This window comes from Chlamydomonas reinhardtii, chromosome 6 (assembly GCF_000002595.2).
Source record: "Chlamydomonas reinhardtii strain CC-503 cw92 mt+ chromosome 6, whole genome shotgun sequence".
Taxonomy (NCBI): Eukaryota; Viridiplantae; Chlorophyta; class Chlorophyceae; order Chlamydomonadales; family Chlamydomonadaceae; genus Chlamydomonas; species Chlamydomonas reinhardtii.
In genome coordinates, this window is record NC_057009.1 from 7,368,856 (window position 1) to 7,388,430 (window position 19,575).

General features: G+C 62.4%; 4 protein-coding genes across 4 annotated transcripts; 3 read left to right on the forward strand and 1 right to left on the reverse strand.

Moving 5' to 3' along the window:
* Positions 1 to 932: 932 nt before the first annotated feature.
* Positions 933 to 6,074, forward strand: CHLRE_06g299200v5 (uncharacterized protein). The gene is made up of 12 exons (XM_043063568.1): positions 933 to 1,253; positions 1,522 to 2,289; positions 2,583 to 2,784; positions 2,966 to 3,134; positions 3,271 to 3,715; positions 3,852 to 4,055; positions 4,167 to 4,291; positions 4,375 to 4,520; positions 4,619 to 4,741; positions 4,839 to 4,924; positions 5,116 to 5,145; positions 5,300 to 6,074. Exons 1-12 carry the CDS (start codon positions 1,099 to 1,101, stop codon positions 5,781 to 5,783), a joined length of 2,937 nt encoding a protein of 978 aa, XP_042924274.1. The 5' UTR covers positions 933 to 1,098; the 3' UTR covers positions 5,784 to 6,074.
* A 308-nt stretch (positions 6,075 to 6,382) lies between these two features.
* CHLRE_06g299250v5 (uncharacterized protein) lies at positions 6,383 to 9,649 on the forward strand. Its single transcript, XM_001691392.2, has 5 exons — positions 6,383 to 6,639; positions 6,888 to 7,022; positions 7,207 to 7,296; positions 7,437 to 8,726; positions 8,844 to 9,649. The coding sequence occupies exons 1-5, from the start codon at positions 6,589 to 6,591 to the stop codon at positions 8,928 to 8,930; spliced, it is 1,653 nt and encodes a 550-aa protein (XP_001691444.2). The 5' UTR covers positions 6,383 to 6,588; the 3' UTR covers positions 8,931 to 9,649.
* Positions 9,650 to 9,656: 7 nt separating this feature from the next.
* On the reverse strand, positions 9,657 to 14,192 carry CHLRE_06g299300v5 (uncharacterized protein). Its single transcript, XM_001691240.2, has 11 exons — positions 14,026 to 14,192; positions 13,873 to 13,929; positions 13,700 to 13,785; positions 13,336 to 13,487; positions 12,704 to 12,845; positions 12,050 to 12,279; positions 11,545 to 11,729; positions 11,187 to 11,351; positions 10,879 to 11,037; positions 10,473 to 10,604; positions 9,657 to 10,286 (listed from the first exon to the last, which is right to left on the reverse strand). The coding sequence occupies exons 1-11, from the start codon at positions 14,095 to 14,097 to the stop codon at positions 10,260 to 10,262; spliced, it is 1,407 nt and encodes a 468-aa protein (XP_001691292.1). The 5' UTR covers positions 14,098 to 14,192; the 3' UTR covers positions 9,657 to 10,259.
* A 130-nt stretch (positions 14,193 to 14,322) lies between these two features.
* CHLRE_06g299350v5 (uncharacterized protein) lies at positions 14,323 to 19,575 on the forward strand. The gene is made up of 11 exons (XM_001691391.3): positions 14,323 to 14,645; positions 14,719 to 14,834; positions 15,089 to 15,166; positions 15,397 to 15,497; positions 15,748 to 15,800; positions 15,992 to 16,226; positions 16,598 to 16,711; positions 17,051 to 17,731; positions 18,007 to 18,138; positions 18,396 to 18,464; positions 18,721 to 19,575. Exons 1-8 carry the CDS (start codon positions 14,457 to 14,459, stop codon positions 17,236 to 17,238), a joined length of 1,074 nt encoding a protein of 357 aa, XP_001691443.2. The 5' UTR covers positions 14,323 to 14,456; the 3' UTR covers positions 17,239 to 17,731; positions 18,007 to 18,138; positions 18,396 to 18,464; positions 18,721 to 19,575.

Genomic DNA, 19,575 nt, shown 5'->3' on the forward strand with positions numbered 1-19,575 from the left:
AATTTCATCGTTCAAGACGGCGTCAGCCACATCAACAGCCAGCTATGCGCCCTCTGTCGGGCGCGCGCGTCGAATGCCAACTGCCATGGAGATTCCTACCTCTGGAGCGTGTGCGTCGTCATATGTCAAGTGTGGCCTTGAAAGCAACTTCGCGTGCGCCAGAGGTTAGCTGCGAGAGGTTAGCTGCGAGAGCCAGGTCGGCCCAGTTTAGAGGAGGGGTTCGGCGAACCGGGCCCCGCCTCAGGGAGCAGGGCCGCACTGACAAGGACCGACACCGTACAGTAGAAAGGTAGTGCAGTTGATACAGTCACCCAGGTTGACCTGGGCTGACATCCAAACAACACGGGGGTCTGCCCACTTCGTCTGGTCCATCACGGTCACAGATTACACTTTACAGATGTGTTTGGGTTTGAGGATGAGCGTGAAGAGCTGGCCCGGCACGCACCAAGCTGCTGGCGCTTGCTCGACACGTACGCATTGACAAGGGGTAGTTGGCGAGAAGGGGGAATCATATGCATCCCCACGCGGCCAGACCCACCCCCGGAAACGCCCAATCTTTCTCGCCTGAGGACCTGCAATGGGCCCCGTTTCTCGCCGCTCCCCGCAGATGCAAGCCCTGAGCGATGCCCGCCCGCTCCGTGACTTTGGCCGCCCGGCGACTCCAGTGCATTACATCCCAGGCCACGGGAGCCTGACGGGAGCTAGCTTGGGCAGGCCACGGTCATGGGCTATCCACTGCAGCTTGTCGGTAACGCAAGGTGTACAGGATGAGTAACATGTCAGGAACGGTACCTGGGTGCGGAAGGATGAGAGTTGCCGGAGGGGGGGTGCCGGAGAAGGAGAGGGTGAGGGTGACATGCAGCCCCATCGTGGCGCGAATGCATGTCAAGCTTCGGCGCTCTACATGCAGCAAAACAGAACAAACTGAATTAATGATGTGGGGGCTGTGCTTGATTGTTAGTCTTGTCTTGTAACGCGATGGCGAAGCGGAAGGCGCCGCAGGGAAATTCACATTTCGTTGTACCGAGCGTCATACGCTTTCTCCTGTTAAACCAAGATAGTCAAGATGGATTCTTTGATTCGGCTGGAGACTTTTGTATGCGCGTCGGTGACGTGCGTGCTGGCGTCCGGTCCGAGTGCGGGAACTCACCCTGGGTCGCGGACTGGTCGCGCCTGCTGTTTCTGCTGGGCACCTCTGGTGTGCTGCAGGTCTTCAAATCCCAAGGCGATAACTATGTCCGCCTTTCCAGCAGGTGGGTGAACTATCAAATGCAGTGGGAGTAGCCGGGCAGGGGGCAAAGAAGCGGGGCATGTTGTGCGGGCACCAGGCAACAAGACATCGGGACGGCCTCCCCTTCCGCAACTCTCACTCCTACACGCTACCGCCGCCCACCGCACTTGCTGGGGTGATACCACATCCACACTAACCCGTTGATGCAGCGAGACTTCTGGGTCTGGCAATAGGTGCAGTAGATTTCAATCCTCTGCGCTTCGCTCCCCCTCTCATGTTCGTTTTGTCAGGTACCTGGACGTACCCGCGGAGCTAGCCTACAGCCGCCTGCTGCATGCGACCAGCCCAGACGCACGCATAGCAGCACTTTCCACCGGCGCCAGCGCCGCGCCGACGGGGCCAGCAGCACCTGCACCGGCACAAACACGTAGCAGGCGCGGCGCACGCCGCGGTGCACGCGGGGCGCCTGGGCCACGTGGCACTGCGCGTGCCCCCATCTTCGACTTTGGCGCCCCAGCGCCAGGCTTCGGCTACGCTGCCGCCCGGCCACCGGAGGCCGTCTTCTTTGAGGGCGGCTGGGAGGATGATGAGCAGGGCGACGGCGACGGTTACAGCGACGGCGGATATGAGGATGGTGACGGCGGGTACATGGATGGCGGATACGGGGATGGTGACGGCGGGTACATCAATGGCGGATATGGGGATGGGGACGGCGGACACATGGACGGTGGGTACGGGGATGGTGACGGCGGTTACAGCGACGACGCTTACAGGGATGGCGACGGCGGTTTCAGCGACGACGAATACGGGGACGCCGCCTGCGCGCCGCCATCGCTACCTCAGCTGCTGGCGGCAGGGCCGCTGCGGCTGTGCATTGGCGGCGACGGCCGGGCGCGTGTTTTGTGGGGCGTGGAGGCACATGAGGAGGTGGGGGCCAGGGGTGCTGGCGAAGCTGCTGGCGGCAGCGGGGGCACAGACCAGCAGGGCGGGAGCAGCAGAGACGCCGACACTGGTTGTCCCGATGATGAGGCCAGCCTGATGCAGATGCTGCCGGACAGGTGGGCGAAGCGCGTGCGTGTCTGTGTCCATGCGTGCGGTATGTGTGCCTGTGTCTGTCGGTGTGTGCGTGCATTTGCGTGTCTAGGGATGGCGGGGGCAGCTCCGGCGGTACTAGTACTCAGTACACATGGCCGCGTCTGAAGCTGACCCAGCTCATCGCCGTTAGTTGTGCTGGGATATGTTGCGGTGGAAGCATCTGGCTGCGCTATCTTGGAATGCGGCGGACCGAGCTCCATCCACATCTTGCATACTGTTGTTGAGTTTTGGTGAGGGTTCGTTCCTTATGTGGCAGGCTGCGGGACCACGTGCTCTCAGCCGCTGGCGAGCGCCGGCGTGCAAGCGCTATGGCGGCCGCGCCTCCTGGCGGCGCCTCCGCCTCCCGCTCCTCTTCCACCTGCTCTTGGCTGGTGGTGGACGTGGCGGTGGACGAGGGGCGGCCGGTGCAGGTGACGTTTGCGGACGGCACCAAGACACGACTGCCGGCGGGCGTGCAGGTGACAGGGGCCGGCTACGGATAGAGCTTGACTGCATGCGTTTTGAGTCGATGCAACAAGTGGATGCATGCAACGCACTTACGTTGCGGGGGTGTTGGGAAAGGAACTTAGTGCTGCGTGCGCACTATTGATGATATCCACGGCATCTTGGCTAACACACGCGATGCTGCTCATCGCGCAGGTCTGCATTGGGGAGGCGCTGGCGGCGCTGCACAGCTACGCCCGGGACTGTGCCCGCAGGCAGCAGCTCGAGCGGAGGCAGCTGCTAGGTGGGCATGGCGGCGGCGGCGCTGGCGGCGGTGCTGGGGGGGCCATAGACGTCGAGGAAGACCTTGGTGCGCAAGCATACGGTAAGATGCAACACGCTCCGTACCTAGCGGAGGGTCTTATTATGATATTATTCCCTGGTTACGTGCAAGGGTTCACGTCATCCGCTACTGACCGGCGCTGACATGCATTGTGGCGGCTCTCCCCTTGTGGCCGTAGAGCGCCTGTGGAAGCGGGCACGGCTAGCTTCCACCGTCGTGGTCGAGGGCGCGGCTGCAGGCGGCATGGCCGCGGCGCCAGTCGCCGCCGCCGACCGCGGCGCCGATGGCGAGGAGGACGACGGCACGGCGGCGGGCGCAGACGAGTGGCATGACTTCCAAGACGAGGTAGCGGAGGCGGATGCGGAGCTGTTTGGGACGCCTGTGGGCGGGGCCAGCGCTAGCGCTGCCACGGGCGCTGGTGCTGGTGCTGGAGTCGGTGCTGGCACCGGCAACGGCATGAGTGGGCGGACCGGATCCGAGGTCGCGGCAAGAAGAGGAGCTGTAGGCGGCGAGGACGGAGGAGGTGGTGGAGGTGGGGAGGGCGGCTGGGCGCTCCAAGCTGCGCGGGCTGCGTCAGCCTTCGACAGCGCCAACCGCTGCTGCCCGCCCGGGACGCTGCATAGGTGAGAGCAGACCGTTGCAAGGCTTAGTAGCAGCTTGTTTCTAGCTCGTCAGCATGGCAAACAAACCGCAACCACACGCCGTCTCTTTTTCGCATCATCATCTGTGACCTTTCTTGGCTTTCGCTCGTCCCTGCAGGATCAGCGCCGTCCGCGAGCCTGGGTCGGGCGCGGTGGTGGGTCTGACGTACCGCCTCGGCCGCCACGTACCCGGGGTGGCGGCGGCGCTGGCAGACGTGCTGTCAGACCTGGCGGGCCGAGGGCAGGCATGCCGTCGAGGCGGGGCCAGAGCTACAGGAGCAGGCGGCGGAGGGCAGACCGCTGCAGCAACTAGCTTGGCTGGGTAAGTACGATGTCTTGCCTGTTGCCGGGTGGGCTTGAAACCAGCTTGGATTGCCGGCACCAGTACACGTCCATGCTCACCGCGTAGTTGTTGACCGCCCACCCCACACAGCTCGCTGCTGCTGCTGGGCCGCCCCGGCGCGGGCAAGACCACACTGCTCCGCGACATCGCCCGCTTCCTGGCGGACGACCTCGGGCTGAGCGTGGTGGTGGTGGACACAAGCAACGAGATTGCGGGTTAGATGGGGCGGATAGGCAAAGGATCTAAGCAAATGCAAGACCTCGACTCAACTAATGACATGCCGTTTGCTGGCCTTCAGGCGGCGACGCCGTGCCGCACAGCTGCATCGGCAGCGCGCGGCGGCTCAAGGTGGGGCGGCGGGACCAGCTGCAGGCGGTCATGTTGGAGGCGGTGCAGAACCACGGGCCGCAGGTGGTGGTGGTGGACGAGCTGGGCAGCAGGCAGGTGAGGCGTGTGGGCTGAGCGGTGGATGGGGTTGGGGGTTCAAGTAGGATTCAAACACTCCCGAATGGATCATGCTTACGTTCTATGTTGCACCACAGGAGGCGGAGGCGGCTCGCAGCATCTCGCAGCGCGGGGTGATGCTGGTGGCGACTGCGCACGGCACCGACCTGCGCTCCATCATGGGCAACCCCGACCTCAACAGCCTAGTGGGAGGAATGCAGGTGGGTGTGCACTTCCAGGAAGACATAGGCACAAAAATGATCAACTTACAGCCATTCGCTCAACCGCCCGCTCCTACTGCATCAATCCATGCCACAGACTGTCATCCTGGGCGACGCAGCGGCAGGCGCCGCGCAGGGCGGTGCCAAGACGCGGACGGAGCGACGCGGCGAGCCTACCTTCAGGTGTGTCTGAATGTTAGGACGCGTTGAAGCAAGGGAAGGAGTTACGCAGCAAGGTGTACCAGCTGTGTGTGCATTGCTTTCATGCTCGCTCGCTCTACCGTACGGTGGCCTGTTGCACATTGGAAAGGTTGGTTTGGTGCTACCATTCCACTTCATGGCCTTGACACCCTGCGTAACCCCTGCCACGCCAGATGCCTTGTGGAGGTGCACGGCGCCGGCGTGTGAGTAACCTTGTCGGGGCGTCACCTACTGCGAGTGGCGCGCGCACAGGTTGTCTGTTATGTGCCGTGGCTTTGCGGAGAATAAAGGTGCCGTGCTGACTCACGTACACCGCATGACGCGTCAACACCGCTTTTTGGCTTCGCCGCGCTGCAGGCTGCGTCTGCGGCCCGACGTGGCCGCCAGTGTGGACGCGCTCCTCGGCAATGACAAGGGCATCAGTGGCAGTTTGGGCATGGCGCATGCGGCCGGCGGCGGCCTCGAACGCGGTGCTGCCGCACAGCAGCCGCAGCAGCACCCACGGGCCGAGGGGCGGCCGTGGGGGCGTGGAGGAGGAGGAGTGGGACGTGGTGGTGCCCTGCCGCAGCAGTTTTCATGTGGGTCGGGCCATGCCGTCCAGGCGCCGGGCAATCTGATGGTGGTGTATGCCAGCGGCGCCGCTGGCGGAAGCCAGGGGGAAGGTGGGCGAGCTGGGTGGGAAGCAGGGCAGGAGGTGATGCTGCCGCCCATGGAGCAGCTGCGGTGGACAGGGGCTGCGGCTGGCGGCGGCAGTGGTAATGGTGGTGCAGAGGGGGGTGGGTCACGCGGGTGCAAAGAGATGTGCGTGCGGCTGTTGCTGCCCGGTGACTCGTCCACTTAGATGTTACGCGTGCAGCTGCTGGAAACTGCTAATTCCAGCAGCTCCAGGCTGCAAGGCATGCGGGAGCGATTCTAATTTGCTCTAGCAGGTGACCATGCCGTCCCTGCTTTCGAATGCGTTGTGCGACTGCTGCAGCGGGTGCAGCGGGTGGGGGGCTCGCGTGGTTGGCGGCGGTCGTGGCCCTCCCCACGACTGATCGATTACGCAGCTGAGCATATATTGTCGTGTATATGCGAGTCAGACGGCTCGGGTTCGGATTCGAGCGGGCTCGGTGTCTCGTGTAGGTGGGTCGGTGGGACGCTGGGGCGCCCGGGCGCTGGGGCACCGGGGTTGTTGGCGGCGGTCGTGGCACTCCCCACGACTCGTAAGAAGTGGGAACGAGAACCAGGGAAACTAATAGGGAGCCAAAGAGTAAGGCGACGAGGGAGGAGGCAGCAGAGAGGGAGGCAGCAGCGAGGGACGCGAAGCGGGAGTGCGAGGAGACTGGGGCGGCGCACGTCATCCGCTGCTGGGGACAGCGGGAGACAGCGTGGGGGAACAGCGGGCAGCACGCTACTGCTCTTGTTACTTCAAGCATCCACGCAGAACAAAAGGAGCGCTTTCATGTTTTCCAAGGATCACTTGTGCGCTGTGGGCGCGATTGAACTTTGAACTCTTGGATTTCACAGGCAGGCAATGCAAGTGGCCTGCCTGGTCAGCTGACTTCACGCCAGCAAGACGTGAACTTCTATAAATGATTCGTTAGATAGGTTACATATCCGTGATCAAAGGCTTGAGTCGGCGGGAGGCGCAAAAGGCGACGGGAATGCTAGCCGCGCGCGCCAACAGAGCCGGAGGAGGCCGCGGAACACGAAGGGTAAGCGTGAACGTGTTCGTCTTGAAATTCTAACAAACTTTGTATATCAAGCCTGAGCGCTCCAGCTCGGCGGGGCTGAGACTCAGAACAATGCGGGGCCGAAACTGGTGCCAGACCGCGCCAAAAGTCTGGATTGCCTTCAAATTGTCTTCTAGTTGTCATTTATGAGCAGAATAAGGGGACTGGCCGATATGCAGGCACACAGGAAAGCAGCTTCATCTTAATTTTGTGTTTGTGTGCTACTTCAGGCCTCCGAGCACGCGACGAAAGTGCCGCTGAGCAAGAAATGCAAGCTAGATATCAAACGAAAGCACCTCAGAGGCTGCCAGAGCCTCAGAGGCTCGCTGCACGCGGACTCATACGCCGTCAACCTACAGCTGCAGGTGCGGGTCGGGCGTCTCCCAGCCTGGCCCCCGCTACCCGCTGTCGCTGGTCTGCGTTGAGGATAGCTTAGGCCTAACGCAGCCCTGATTTCTGATGTCTGAGCTTGTGGGTCTGGGGCTGCGGAGGTGGCGAGTAGCTAGCTGCAAGTCCCGTCAAAAGCCCCGGCGTGCCTGCGGTGCACAGATTGACGGGCGAAACCTTCCTGAGGTCTACAAATGTACTATCAAGAAGCACGTGAACAATAAGACGTCGTGCGTGAGCTACCGCCTTCAGGTACGGCCGAAGGTCTGGTTGGTCGCAGCAGCGCTGGCGGCAGACCCGCACGACCGGTCGCTTGCCTTGCGCAGACGCTTTCAACGCATTGTGCAAACTCTTAAACAAATCTCCACGCCGTGTCAAACCTCGACACGCAGGGCACTGGCATTTACAACCACCTGCGCGGGCTATACATGCGCGGTTTCGCTGGTGGTGAGGAGGGCGTGGTGCTGCTAGTGGCGTCTACGGAGGCCGCGCCGGACCTGGCCTATGAGGACCTGGGGTCGGACGGCGAGGACGACGGCACGATGGCGGGCGCCGCGCTGGCGATCGCGCGCGCTGGCATGGCTGCAGCCGACTCGGACTCGCAGCAACAGGCGCGGAGACCGCAGCGACCACGCCGGCAGCAGAAAAAGCGCCGGCGTGACGACACGGACGATGAGGAGGATGACGAGGAGGCAGCGGCGCGGTTAGCACAAGAGGAGGAGGACGAGGAGGAGGAGCAGGGCACCGTGGGGACGTCGGGCCGGGGGCGTGCCGTCGCGATGGCGGCTGGCCGCGGGCGGGGCGGCAGCTACTCGGCGCAGCGCCGCAGCAAGCACCAGCGGCTCCAGTCGCACCCCGTGCATTTAGACTCGCTCAGCCCGGGCAGTCCAGATGCTGCCGACGGCGCCGACGGCGGGGAAGGCAACCCACACGGCCACCACCATGCCGGCGCCGCAGCCGTGCCCGTGCACATCCACTCCGACCTGCACCCACACTCGCTGGCGGCTGCGGCCCGACTCGTGCCCCACGCGCACATGGCCGGTAACAGCAGCGCAAGCGCTGCTGCTGCCGGGCTCGGCGGCGGAGGCATGGTGCAGGCCTTCGCAGAACCGCTGGATGCTTTTGGCCGCGGTGGCGTGGACGGAGACGTGGGGCAAGCAGCAGGGCTGGAGGCGATGGCAGGGCCCTTTGATGACGTCGCCATCGGCGTGGGCTTGGGCGTGGGGCTCGGCGGGTTGAGTGGCTTGGCAGACGGCGGCGGCCTGCTGGGCGGCATGCCCGTGGGCGTGGGTGCCGGTGGCGGCGTGCCGGGCGGGCTGCTGGCGATGGGGCACCAGGCAGGCGGCAGCGGCGGGGGGGCGGGGCCGGTGCAGGTGCAGGTGCCAGTGGCGGCTGGGACTGTGGCGGTGGCGGACATGCACCCCAACCTCTTAGGGCCTGGCCCGCAGCACGCAGGCATTCCAGGCGTGGCCCACGCCGACGAGGGCTTCGGCGGCGGGCCACATCACCAGCACCAGCAGCCGCACCACCACCACCAGCAGGAGCAGCATGCGCCGCCCATGCTTGGGCCTTTGTCGCCGCAGCTGCCGCCACTGAGCCTGTCGCCCTTCTCGCCGCGGCTGAATGCACTGCTGGGCGTCGGGCCAAATCGTGGCGGCGCGCACCAGCATGCGCAGCAAACGGTGCGCAGGGCGTCTGAATTGCATGCTTTCTTGTGTTTGTAGCTTGTGTTTATCCGGTGGCGGTGCAGCGTACACTTATTTGGGCTACCCCTGCCTCACGTGTCCTGTGTACCGCAGGTCAACGCGTTCGGGGCGCCGCTGGATTTCGACCAGGGGTGGCCGGGCGCGCGTCAACTCAACTACGTCGATAATCCGTGGGAGTAGCCGGACTGTGCTAGCGCCCCAGATCTTAAGAGACGAGTGACATTAAAAATGCAATGAGCGTGTGTTTGTGATGACTAGTGTACATCAACTTACAACTGAATGACATCAAAACACTCCAGAGCGTGCGTGCGTGTGAATGTATCTCATGTGGCTTTGGTGCGCGGGCCTCTCGCATTGTTGAAAAGATTTACGTAGGTCTAGATAGGCGGCTGCAGGACAGCAGGGATTTCATTAGGGACCAGGTTAGCTTGGGCAGTCAAGGCATCAATTTCGATTGCGTAATACGGTAGAGTTAGATGTAGTGTACGTGCACAGAATCATCAGGAAGCCAGGGCAGGGTTCGGACCTGAGTATGGGTATGGAAAGCCTGACCAAGTAGCAAGACCTGTCAACTTGGTCGCGGTTGTTTGCGTACAGGCGTGATTGTCGCTTCCCCTGTGGCTACATTGCCTCCACCCGCGTGGTGGCATGTGCTCGGAATGCTGTTATAGCACTTGGGCTGGTGTGGCTAGTGTACAGGCTGGGTCGAGTCGGAGCCCTAGGCAAGAGGCCTGGACAGGTTGCAGGCAGGGCAGGTGGCGACACGGGAGTAGTCAGAGTGTGTGCACGCGTGTCAGGCGCTGCCGGAAATGCAGGATAGATACAGGAGTTAGGCTGATCATGATAATGTTCGTACGATGCCGGTGGTAAGAGGCGTGTCATTGTAACATCGGGATTGCTAGTGTCCGTGCGATGGGGCATGGGACGAGTAGGACTGGGAGGCTAGGAGCAGGTGTCGTGGAAGGTGCAGGTAGGACGTGGGTGCCATGTGGAATCCGCCAGAGAGCAGGAAGGTGAACTGTGATGTCGCCAGGAATTTTGCCCCTGGATTTTACAATGACGCGGGGGTGCCGTACGGTGCCCCCGAAGTCGAACATGCGAGTTGATTTCGGCACGCATGTCGCGCACAGGAGGCCGTTGCGCGAATATGTTTGTGACAGCGCAAGGACATGCCTTGCGCGTCGTTGCCTCGTAAATTGCACCCGCAGTGCTCTGGCATCAAGCACGCACGCGGCCTGTGTAAACCCCATTCATGCGTACCCCTACTGCTGCACCCCTCCTGTGGGGAAGCGAACATAGCGCTGCTGGGTCCCTCACAAGCCTCGAGCTCTATGGGCCGATGCCGCCACTGTCCTCCGCACATGCTGCTGTCCAAATCACACAAAATCAGTACACCTCACGCCTCGCATTGGCGTCAGCGTCTAGACACGATCTGTCCAGATGTGCTACCGCCAGGCACGCCCTGTCCACCTGCAGCCGTGCCCGCCCTCGACAGCTGCTCCCATCCGCTCACGACGCCATCATCTGCCGCTGGATCTGCAGGTGGCACGCGGGGGCGAGGGAAACACAGGGTGGCTCAGTAGGATGTCAAAAGCACGCCCACATGCAAAGTCCCCCAAGCGACCTCGGATCGCATGCCTAGTACCCATTGGAAGCAGCTCGGTAGCCCTCGGCCACACAACCCCGGATGAGCTACACCCGACGGCTGAAGCCCCCACTCACGTAGTCGGCGCTCTCGCAGGCGGCGTACTCGTTGGCCAGGTCCTGCACCACCTCCTTGGCGTCTGCAAACTCCTCCAGCAGCGCAGTGCCGCCGCCCGCCGCGTCCGCGAAGCGCGGCACGTCGCGGTACGCCTGCCGAGGGACGGTAGGGCGGGATTAAGACGCGGGACCGTATACCGTACACGCGCGGCAACACGCGCCGTACTTGGATTGACTTTGTACTGCGGCCACCGTACTGCGGGCGCGCCAAGGCGCGCATCCCAACGCTAGCAGGCACGTACTTCGACCCCAGCGCCTATGCGTAGGCCAAGCTCCCCGGACACGCACACTACACTTATGCGGCGGGCGCCTCCTGCACCCCACCTCCCAGCACGTCCCACCCCGCCCGCCCCCCGGCACGCCTCACCTGCATGAACGCCTGGCGCTCCTGCTTGGGGCCCATCAGCTTCTCGTAGTCGCGCAGCACCTTGTTGAACAGGTGGCGGACGGAGGTGTGGTTGGCCAACATGAGGCCGCTCACGCGGTGCGCCGTCTGCACGTAGGGGCTCTTCTTGGACAGAGCCACCTGCGGGCGGCAAGAGCCGCGACGGCGGCGTAAGCGGGCACGGCGAGTCAAGCAAAAGGAGCGGGAAGCCTTACAGGCGAACCCTGAAGACGCCAGGCTTGGGACACTGGACAGGGCTTGCAAGACGCTGCCTATGACTGTGCGCGCACCTGGATGCTGGCTGGCCCCCACTCGATGAAGTTGGCCTGCTTGCGCTCGCGGATGCGCTGCAGGCTCTTGTGCACCTGGCTGGGGTCCACCTCGCCCTGGATAATGTTCAGGATGGAGATGTACTTGGCGTTGGCGATGTCGCGCGACTTGGTGTGCGTCGACACCTGTAAAGCCAATCAACACACGGGCAGGGGTAATGTGTCATGGAGCTCTTGCCTGGCTCTTTAAGGCGTTGCAAGCATCAACTGCAGCGTGGCATCTCAGCACGTGGACTATTGCGGCTGTTGGAATCCCGTCTGGGATGAAGGAAGCTGCGTGTGGGCCGCTGCGCTTGGGCCCGTACCCCCTAGCGCGCACCATGATGTTCTTGGGCTGCAGCAGGCGGCGCATGACGTCCAGCACCGTGGTCTTGCGGATGTTGGACGTCACCTGCCCCGCCGCGTTCTCCGCCGTCAGCGGCGTGTAGCCGGTCATGAGGAAGTGGCAGCGGGGTGTGGGGATGAGCGAGGCCACCAGGCCCACCAGGTCGTTGTTCATGTAGCCTGCGGGGGACACGGAGTCATAAAAGCGGAGTCGTAACAGCGATGAACAAGACAAAGAGCGCGCGATGCCAGCTATGCAGCAGTGCGTACTTGCCTCCATGCACTTGACAACTGTTGCGCCCTTTGCCCCGCCGCTCGCACGCTCCGTGCTCCCTCCCGCGTCCATCGCTCTCCCATGCTGTCCCTTCCCCACCCCCCGTCCCTTCACCCATTACAGCCCCCCTCCAGCCCGCCTGCTCACAGTCCGGCGCATCTACATTGGGTTCTCGCACACACACACACACACACACACCCTTCCAGCCCGCCTGCTCAGTGCTCACCCGGGTACCGCAGCGTGGTTGTGGACGCCGCCATTACCGTGGCGATGAGGCTGTTGATCTGCTGCACGTCCGGCTTGTGCAGGTGCAGCCGCTCCACCGCGATCTTGTCCAGCGCTGTGTTGTCCAGCACCACCACCGCGTCCGCGTGCAGCGTCAGGCGCTTGAGCGTCAGCAGCGAGTTGTAGGGCTGCACCACCACGTCACTGGATTCGGACTGGTTGGGGAACACACTGCGATTATGGAGGGAAGGGAGGGTGGGAAGCAGGGAGGGCGGGCGTGGGCGCGGAGGCGTGGGTGTGCGATGGGACAGTGTTAAGGCAGGTTGGTGAAGTCCCGCGGGGTGCAGCTGATTCCCAGACCCCAGCAGATAGCAAACAGTCTGCAACGGCAGGGCAGGGCGTGGAGGCGTGGGTGCAGAGTGCGGGAGGAAGGGGTTGGCAGGTGGTGCAATCCGGACGGCACTGCCGTGTTCCACCCGTCCACCTGAAGCCCATGACACCCACAGCCTGCCCTACGAACCCGGCTGCTGCTCCCACAGCGCCACGCCCAAGTCTGTTCCCAGCCCCAGCCCTAGTTGTGCTGTCCTAACCCTGGGCCGCCGCGCCCCGCCGCGCCCCGCCCCACACCGCCCCGCTTTGTGCCACCCCACCGCACCTGTATGTCTGGATCAGCTTCTTGCTGTAGCGGTCGCTGATGAGCTCCAGCATGTAGGAGCCCATGCCGGAGCCGGTGCCGCCCGCAATGGAGTGGCACATGTTGAAGCCCTCCAGGCTGTCGCAGTACTCCGCCTCGCGGTCTAGAGGAGTGGGATGAGGTGTGGGGGAGGTGTGGAAGAGGTGTGAAGGAGGTGTGGAGTGGGTATGCAAGAGGTGGGTGCGAGGAGGCTGGTGTGGCGGGTGAAGCGCCAGGAGGATATATGCGTGCGCGCGTAGAACGGCACAAGTCAGCCTGACCTCGCGGCGGCCGCGGGATGCCGGGTGCTGAACTACTGACACGCCCGCCCGTGTCCATGTTTCCCGGACAAGCACCCAGCACTAGTTTGGACCCGTCCGTGTGTCATCTCCCTTACTCCCAAGCGCTGCTCGAGCCGCCTCCGCACAGCTGGTGTCCCCGTCCTACCGTGTCGACGTAAACCATTCGTGTCAACCCAACGAGCCCACAAGGCACCGTCACCAGCCCTGTGCTATCAACGCGGCACGCCATCACACTGCAGCCGGCCCCACTCTGTCCCTATGTGCACGTCGTTCCTCAAAGCAACTCCACTCGTCTCCGTCCAGAGCACTCACCGATCATGTCCAGCAACGTCTCCTGCACCGCCTCGCCCTGCGTATAGCCGCTGGCCCAGTTGTTGCCCGCGCCGCCGCCCTCCTTGGAGATAAAGATATTCTCCGGGTTGAACAGGTTGCGCAGGTCGCTGGTCTGGATGCCATTGATGACTCTGGGCAACGGATGGCAGGAAGGCAGCGTTCGGTCAGTCTTCAGCGCACGGCTCCTGCAACACCGGCTGCAGGGTGTGTCCGCGTCTCCCAGCTCTTTCTCCCGCTCTGCAGCAACTCTCTCGGCCGCAGCAATCATCTTCAGGTGCTGACCATTCCCCAACCCATATCCAATGCGGCCACTGGCTGAGGGGCGGCCAGTCAGCTGGCTCACCGTGGCTCTAGGTCTAGCAGGATGGCACGAGGGATGTATTGCTCGTCGTCCGCCTGGTAGAAGAAGACGTCTTTCCGGTCACCACCCTGAGACAAGCATTACACCACTTAGTTGGCTGCAGTGTTGCCGGAGAGACGCAAAAGTCGGAAGATGGCGCCAATGCAGGGCTTTACCAGCGTTGCGAAGTCCTCCAGGCGCCCGTCCTTGGCTATACCATGCTCTTGACAAAGCTGCAGTTAGGAGGAGAGACAAAGCTGAGTTTGGGGGGCTCGCTGCTTTTGCCGGGCGCAAGCTGTTCCAAATGTTTGAAGCTCCATTTCTCGCACCTTGCGCCAGAATTCGCTGCCTACTTGGTTTCCACATTGCCCTACTTGTAGGTTGATGATTTCACGAGGCATGGTGGGGCTATTAAGAGAAAACACAAGTAGACAGGCACGTTCAGTTGCTCTTGAGTCTCGTGATGTGCATTTACCCCTATGTAAATGCGAGCAAGACGACTCGCTCGACACGGTACCCAAACGCGAGAATTTAGTCTAAATCCAAGCTAGCGGCAATCGTCGCGACCCATCCTTCACCCAGGCAGGGTCGCTTTGCTAGCCGAGCAGCGTCACTTACAACTACGTACCACCCATTATTATTAAATCCCCTTGACTTGCCAGCAGCAGGCCTTTGCCCAAAACTTAAATCGACCGATTCTCACTGGTGCCAAGCCGCCGCGCTCAAAACAGTGCGCTCAAACGCGCTGAGCTTAGTGACTATGACAGACCACACGGACGAGGGAATGGGTGGCAGCGGGATGTCCCCCGCGCCATCCGGAGGCAGTATGGCTGGTGGGATGGCTATGGGCGGAATGATGGACTGCAACGGTGGCAGCATTCCTGACCGCCAAGGGAACTTCCAGGGGCACGCGTTCCCCGGCACGATTTTCATCATTTGGGGGCTCCACGTAAGTTCAGCAGCATTGGCGCGCTGCATATTATTCGTGTTCGGCGTTGAGTCATGCCTGTTTGTGTGTGCAGTGGTTTATCTCTGCAAGCTGGCGCTACCTATGCTCAACACGTACCGGACGCGCCTACCGGTCCCGGACCTTTGAGGGGTTGCTGCCCATGATTCCACAGCTCAACGGCTTCAACCGGTGCGTAGGGATGCTACTACCCAGTAGAGCATCGGTGCTCTGTCTGGCGTTCAGCGCGCACTTGGGTCACGGGGACTTAGGTCCAGCTGTCAGCTTACGGCCGGATTACGACACCGCAACACGGTTGGCGGATCTGGCGGGAAACCCTCGCGGACAGGCCTTTCGACCGGGACGCCACGTAGCGCATGTACTCTTAGTTCAAAGAGCTTGGAACAGTGTCGTTGACGGCCATGTCTGCTGTTGCTCTTGCGCAGGTATCCAGTGGAGCCGGTGCTCAAGGCGATTGGCGGCCTGCTGCTGTTCATCCTGCAGATCACATACGGCAGCTACAAGTGGGTGACTGGGTGGTGAGGGAGTTTAGGATAGCCGGTGGCCCGGGTCCAAGCCAGGGTCGCGCATTTCGTTGGGGAAACGGGTGAAGAGACCTGGCGGGTAGACGGACAGATGGTGTCTTGAAATCCGTCATTGCTGCGTTGCCTAGTCACCCTGCACCGCGAGGGCATGCGCCCGATGCACCACCACTCCTCTGGACGCCACCTCCGGGCCGCCTGCTGCTTTCCAGGTTCCTGTACTGCCCGGACGGCGCCCGCCAGGGCCGCATCGTCACGCAGCACCTCAACTCGTGGTCACACGCCAGCATGAACCTGGGCTTCAGCCTGTCGGGTGGGTGAACGGGGGTGAAGGCGCGGGGGAAAGGTGAGGCGGGTGGGCGGACCTTGGACGTCATGGGCCGCGTTAGGGCGACCCACGCCGCGTTGCGGCCCTGTCCACGGCATAGGCATGTTCCCATGTAGGGCTGTGACTTCGGATTGGTGTGGCGGTTGCGGTGGCGGTCTCTGGACGTGTGGGTGTTGTGCTTTGCTGCTGACGCCGTGCTGCCCTTGTCCACATACACACACGCGTGCGCGCACAGGTATTGTGGAGCTGATAGGGCTGCACATCAAGCTGCCGGAGGGCACCCACCAGGTCGGGCAGGACTTCAGGATGGACGGTGGAGTGACGGGGAGCAGCCGTGCGGTGCACAAACCCAGCATGGCCGGGGAGGCGCGCAGAGGCATGCGGGTTCGCCTCTTTATGCATTCAAAGCCACCGCTCGCTGGCTCCCGCCCCGCCCCATTCCGCTTGCCTCGATCCCACCCGCGCCTCGACGCACGCAGGTGATCCTGTCTGGCGCCTTCTTCATTGAGGCCATGCTGTTCAGCCTGCACGAGAAGAACGGCCACCTGGACCAGACCGACCACTGGCTGCTGGCGCAGTGCTGCTGGGCCGGCGCCATTTTTTCCGCGCTGGAGGCGGCCTGGCCCGAGGCCTTCCTGCTCACCGCCGGCCGCGCCGGGTCCATGCTGCTGCAGGGCGCCTGGTTCTGGCAGAGCGGCTTCGTGCTGTTCGGAGGTAGGCCTGGGAGTTTGGGGTTAGGTTGGTGTGGGAGTGGGTTGGAATTATGCGCCGGGTGGCATGATATTGGTGGAGGTTGCGGACAACCGAAAGGGTGCAAGCAGGGTGCGCTTGCGCTGTGCTGCAGCTGGTCTGGCCACGGCTCTACGGCCCGTCCTGCTGGCTGCGGTTCCTCCCCGCCGCCTTCTGGGCTCCAAGCGCCCCCCCTGAGTTCGCTTGAATGGCTACCCGCCTTCGGTTTACTTTGGGCTGGTAACTACAACCTCCCCCCCCTGAGTACCATCCCATGGATGGCTACCCCCCTGAGTACCATCTTGCTCGCCCCTGCGTCGCCTCCAAATGCCGCTCCGCCAATTCCCACCCTGCAGGCAGCCTGGTTTGGAACGACCTGTTCATGGGACGGGAGGACGAGGCGCCGGCAATGTTCATGCCGCTTGTGTTCGCCTACCACATGCTGGTGCTGCAGGCGCTGATGCTGCTAGGTGCGGCGGGTGGCGTGTGGCTGTGTGGGAGGCGGGATCGAGGCGGGTCGGGGAAGGAGGGCTGAAGATGGAAGGGCGGGTTGCAGGAACGAGCGGCATAGCTGGGGAGGGAGGGAGCGGAGGGAGAGCGTACAGGTGTGAGCAGAGGTGGTGGTGATTAGGTAAGGTGTATGGTATTGCTGCGACGTCGAGTAGGGCGGGATGGAGAGCAGGAGGGGGCTTGAGGTGCCTGATGCGGAGAACATCAGCGGCAAGCCGCAGATTGGGCACCGTCTCCCGACCCCATCCTAATTTTGCCTGCACCAACCATTTTGCCTCCCCTTCATTTGCGCCCTGCAGTGTACATGGTGGTGGAGCTGGTGTATCGGCGCCAGTACCCGGGAACGCACAACGCCGTGCAGGAGCCCGAGCACGCGCCCAGCAATGGCGGGTACGAGACGTCGCGCCTGCTGACGGACGAAGACGAGGCGCATGGCCTCAAGTCCATCCCGCTAGGCAACCTGCGGCACGAGGTCCGGCGGGTGTAAGGAGGGGGAGGTTAGCTTATGTAGGACTTGGTTTGGATGTGGCTGTGGTTGGGAGCAGGTTGCAGCCAGCTGTCATGCGCGGAGGTGGTGTGCGCAGTTGGGGACAGGAGGGCTCCAGTGCAACACCTGTGCCGCGACGAATGCAAGATTGCCTATTACAAATTTGTTTTGGTGCATGCATTATTATTTGTTTCCGTGCGTGGAGCGAGCGGGTATTGCGGAGCGGCTGCTTCTGCCGATGCACTAAATTTTCGCGGGTGTTGACGTGTGCCATTGTTTGGGGCTATATTACAGTGTTTACGGTCAACAACTAGTGCGCATACGCTGTCTCTAGAATTGTTGCTTGTAGAACCTGCTGGTCAAGTCAGGAAGATGTTGGTCCACCGGCAGTGCACGCCAGTGCGGGTCCAGCCGCCGAAGCACCTGGCACGGCGAGCTGTGCTGCTCCCTGCACGTCGTGGTGTCGCGGTGGCGCGTGCAGAAGCTGCTCCAGGTTCGTTTTCACATAGATGCGAGTTGGTGGGAGGTTTCGTGCAACGCGCTGGAAAAGGATCGAATTTTGACCTGTAAATAAAACGGGGAAGGCCTGAGTGCCTGGCGAGGCGGCACTTCGGCTTGCGGAAAGGGTTCCGCTGTTTCCAGCCGAGTTTGCCTGCCTTGACAAGCGATATTGGTGTATCCTATGAGAGTGCTTGCAGTTGCGGGATGATTGTGGGGTACGCACACTGACTGCCACGGCTTCGCCACCCTGAAAACCTCCCCACGCAGGGCTAGTGGCGACGGAGGCGCCCCCGCACGCCATCACGCTGACGCCAGAGGCCCTCGTGCAGCTGCGCAAGCTGCGCGCAGACTTTAAGGAACAGAGCGAGGCCATGCTGCTGCGCGTGGGCGTGAAGCAAGGCAAGTGCCTGGTAAAGGCTGATAGGTTGAAGCCTATGGGGGGCCACGTAAATGGGGGGCCGAAACGAACGCCGGTCCACAGCACAAAGCAACAGGTTCGCAGCACGTACACAGCGGCTTCATCTCATAGCGGTACAGGACTGGTGCCTGACATGGCATAGTGCCTGCGTGCGCTCCTGCCCACGTGGCTCCTGCCCCTAGCTGTGTCTTATTGTGTGTATGAGTCTATGAGAGATGCCTCGTGGTGGTCTCTGCAGGCGGCTGCTCGGGTATGTCGTACGTGATGGACTTCGAGTCTCAGGACAAGGTGACGGACGACGACCACGGTGCGGCCGGGGCGAGGGCGAATCACAGGCGGGGGAGGGTGGCATGCGGGAGACATTGCGGAATTGCCGTTCCATCAGCCTAATTCGAGCGCCGCTGCAAGGACCTGACGGACGCGGCCACTGACCCGCGCCACCGCGCCCTCACTCTCAAAGTTTCCCACCCCGCCCACCCACGCTCCCTACCCACCGCTCCCTACCCGCCCTCCTCCCTACCCGCCCTCCTCCCTGCCCACCCCGCACCCGCACCCGCACGCAGTCATCTCGTACGATGACGGCTTCCGCCTGGTGGTGGACCCCAAGTCGCTGCTGTACCTGTTCGGCATGCAGCTGGGCTACTCCACGGCGCTCATCGGCGGCGGCTTCCAGTTCCAGAACCCCAACGCCACCGACTCGTGCGGCTGCGGCAAGTCCTTTGGCGTGTAGGGAAAGAAAGACGGTGCGGCGCGGGGCGGCGCAGCCGCGGCCAAGTGGAGTAAAGGATGTTGACAGGCGGGAGGTTGTGGGATAAGTACGGTATGATTAAAGTGGTTGCATGGGTGTTGGAGGAGCGGTGGAGGAGCGGCGGCGCTGCCGGGTGCAGGGTTGTTTGTTGCTCATGGTGTGGCAGGTTGCGGCTGGTGCTGGTGGCAGCAGCCGTTCTGCAGCTGGCAGACGTAAGGCCCTTCGAAAGAGAGCGCCGACTTGTGGACGGAGGGGCGGTGCGTGGCAGGGGCTGTAGGCGTGTGTATGTTGGTGCGTGTGGAGCTGAGGGCAGTAGGTACTGCATGGGCGTGTAGGGCACCTGGTATGCGTTATAGCATGAACCGCGTGTGTACCGGCCCGATGTGTCGTCGTATGCGGAGGCTGTAGTTTGCAGGTCGGACACATTCTTTGAGGTGCTGCAGTTGTTGAGCTGAGACACTGGCGTAGCACACGGATGGCTCATGGCTATAGAAGTGAATGACAGCAGGAACAAGATCATCAGGAACATACATATTAAGAGCGCACATGTGAATCGGCTACAGCACTCGAAGTATCATAAATGGCGCCGCTGTGCGTGCAATGGAATTGACGTTTCGGGCTATCGCCGCCGCGTGCTATGCGCCGATGCAGCTTGTAATACAAAGTTACA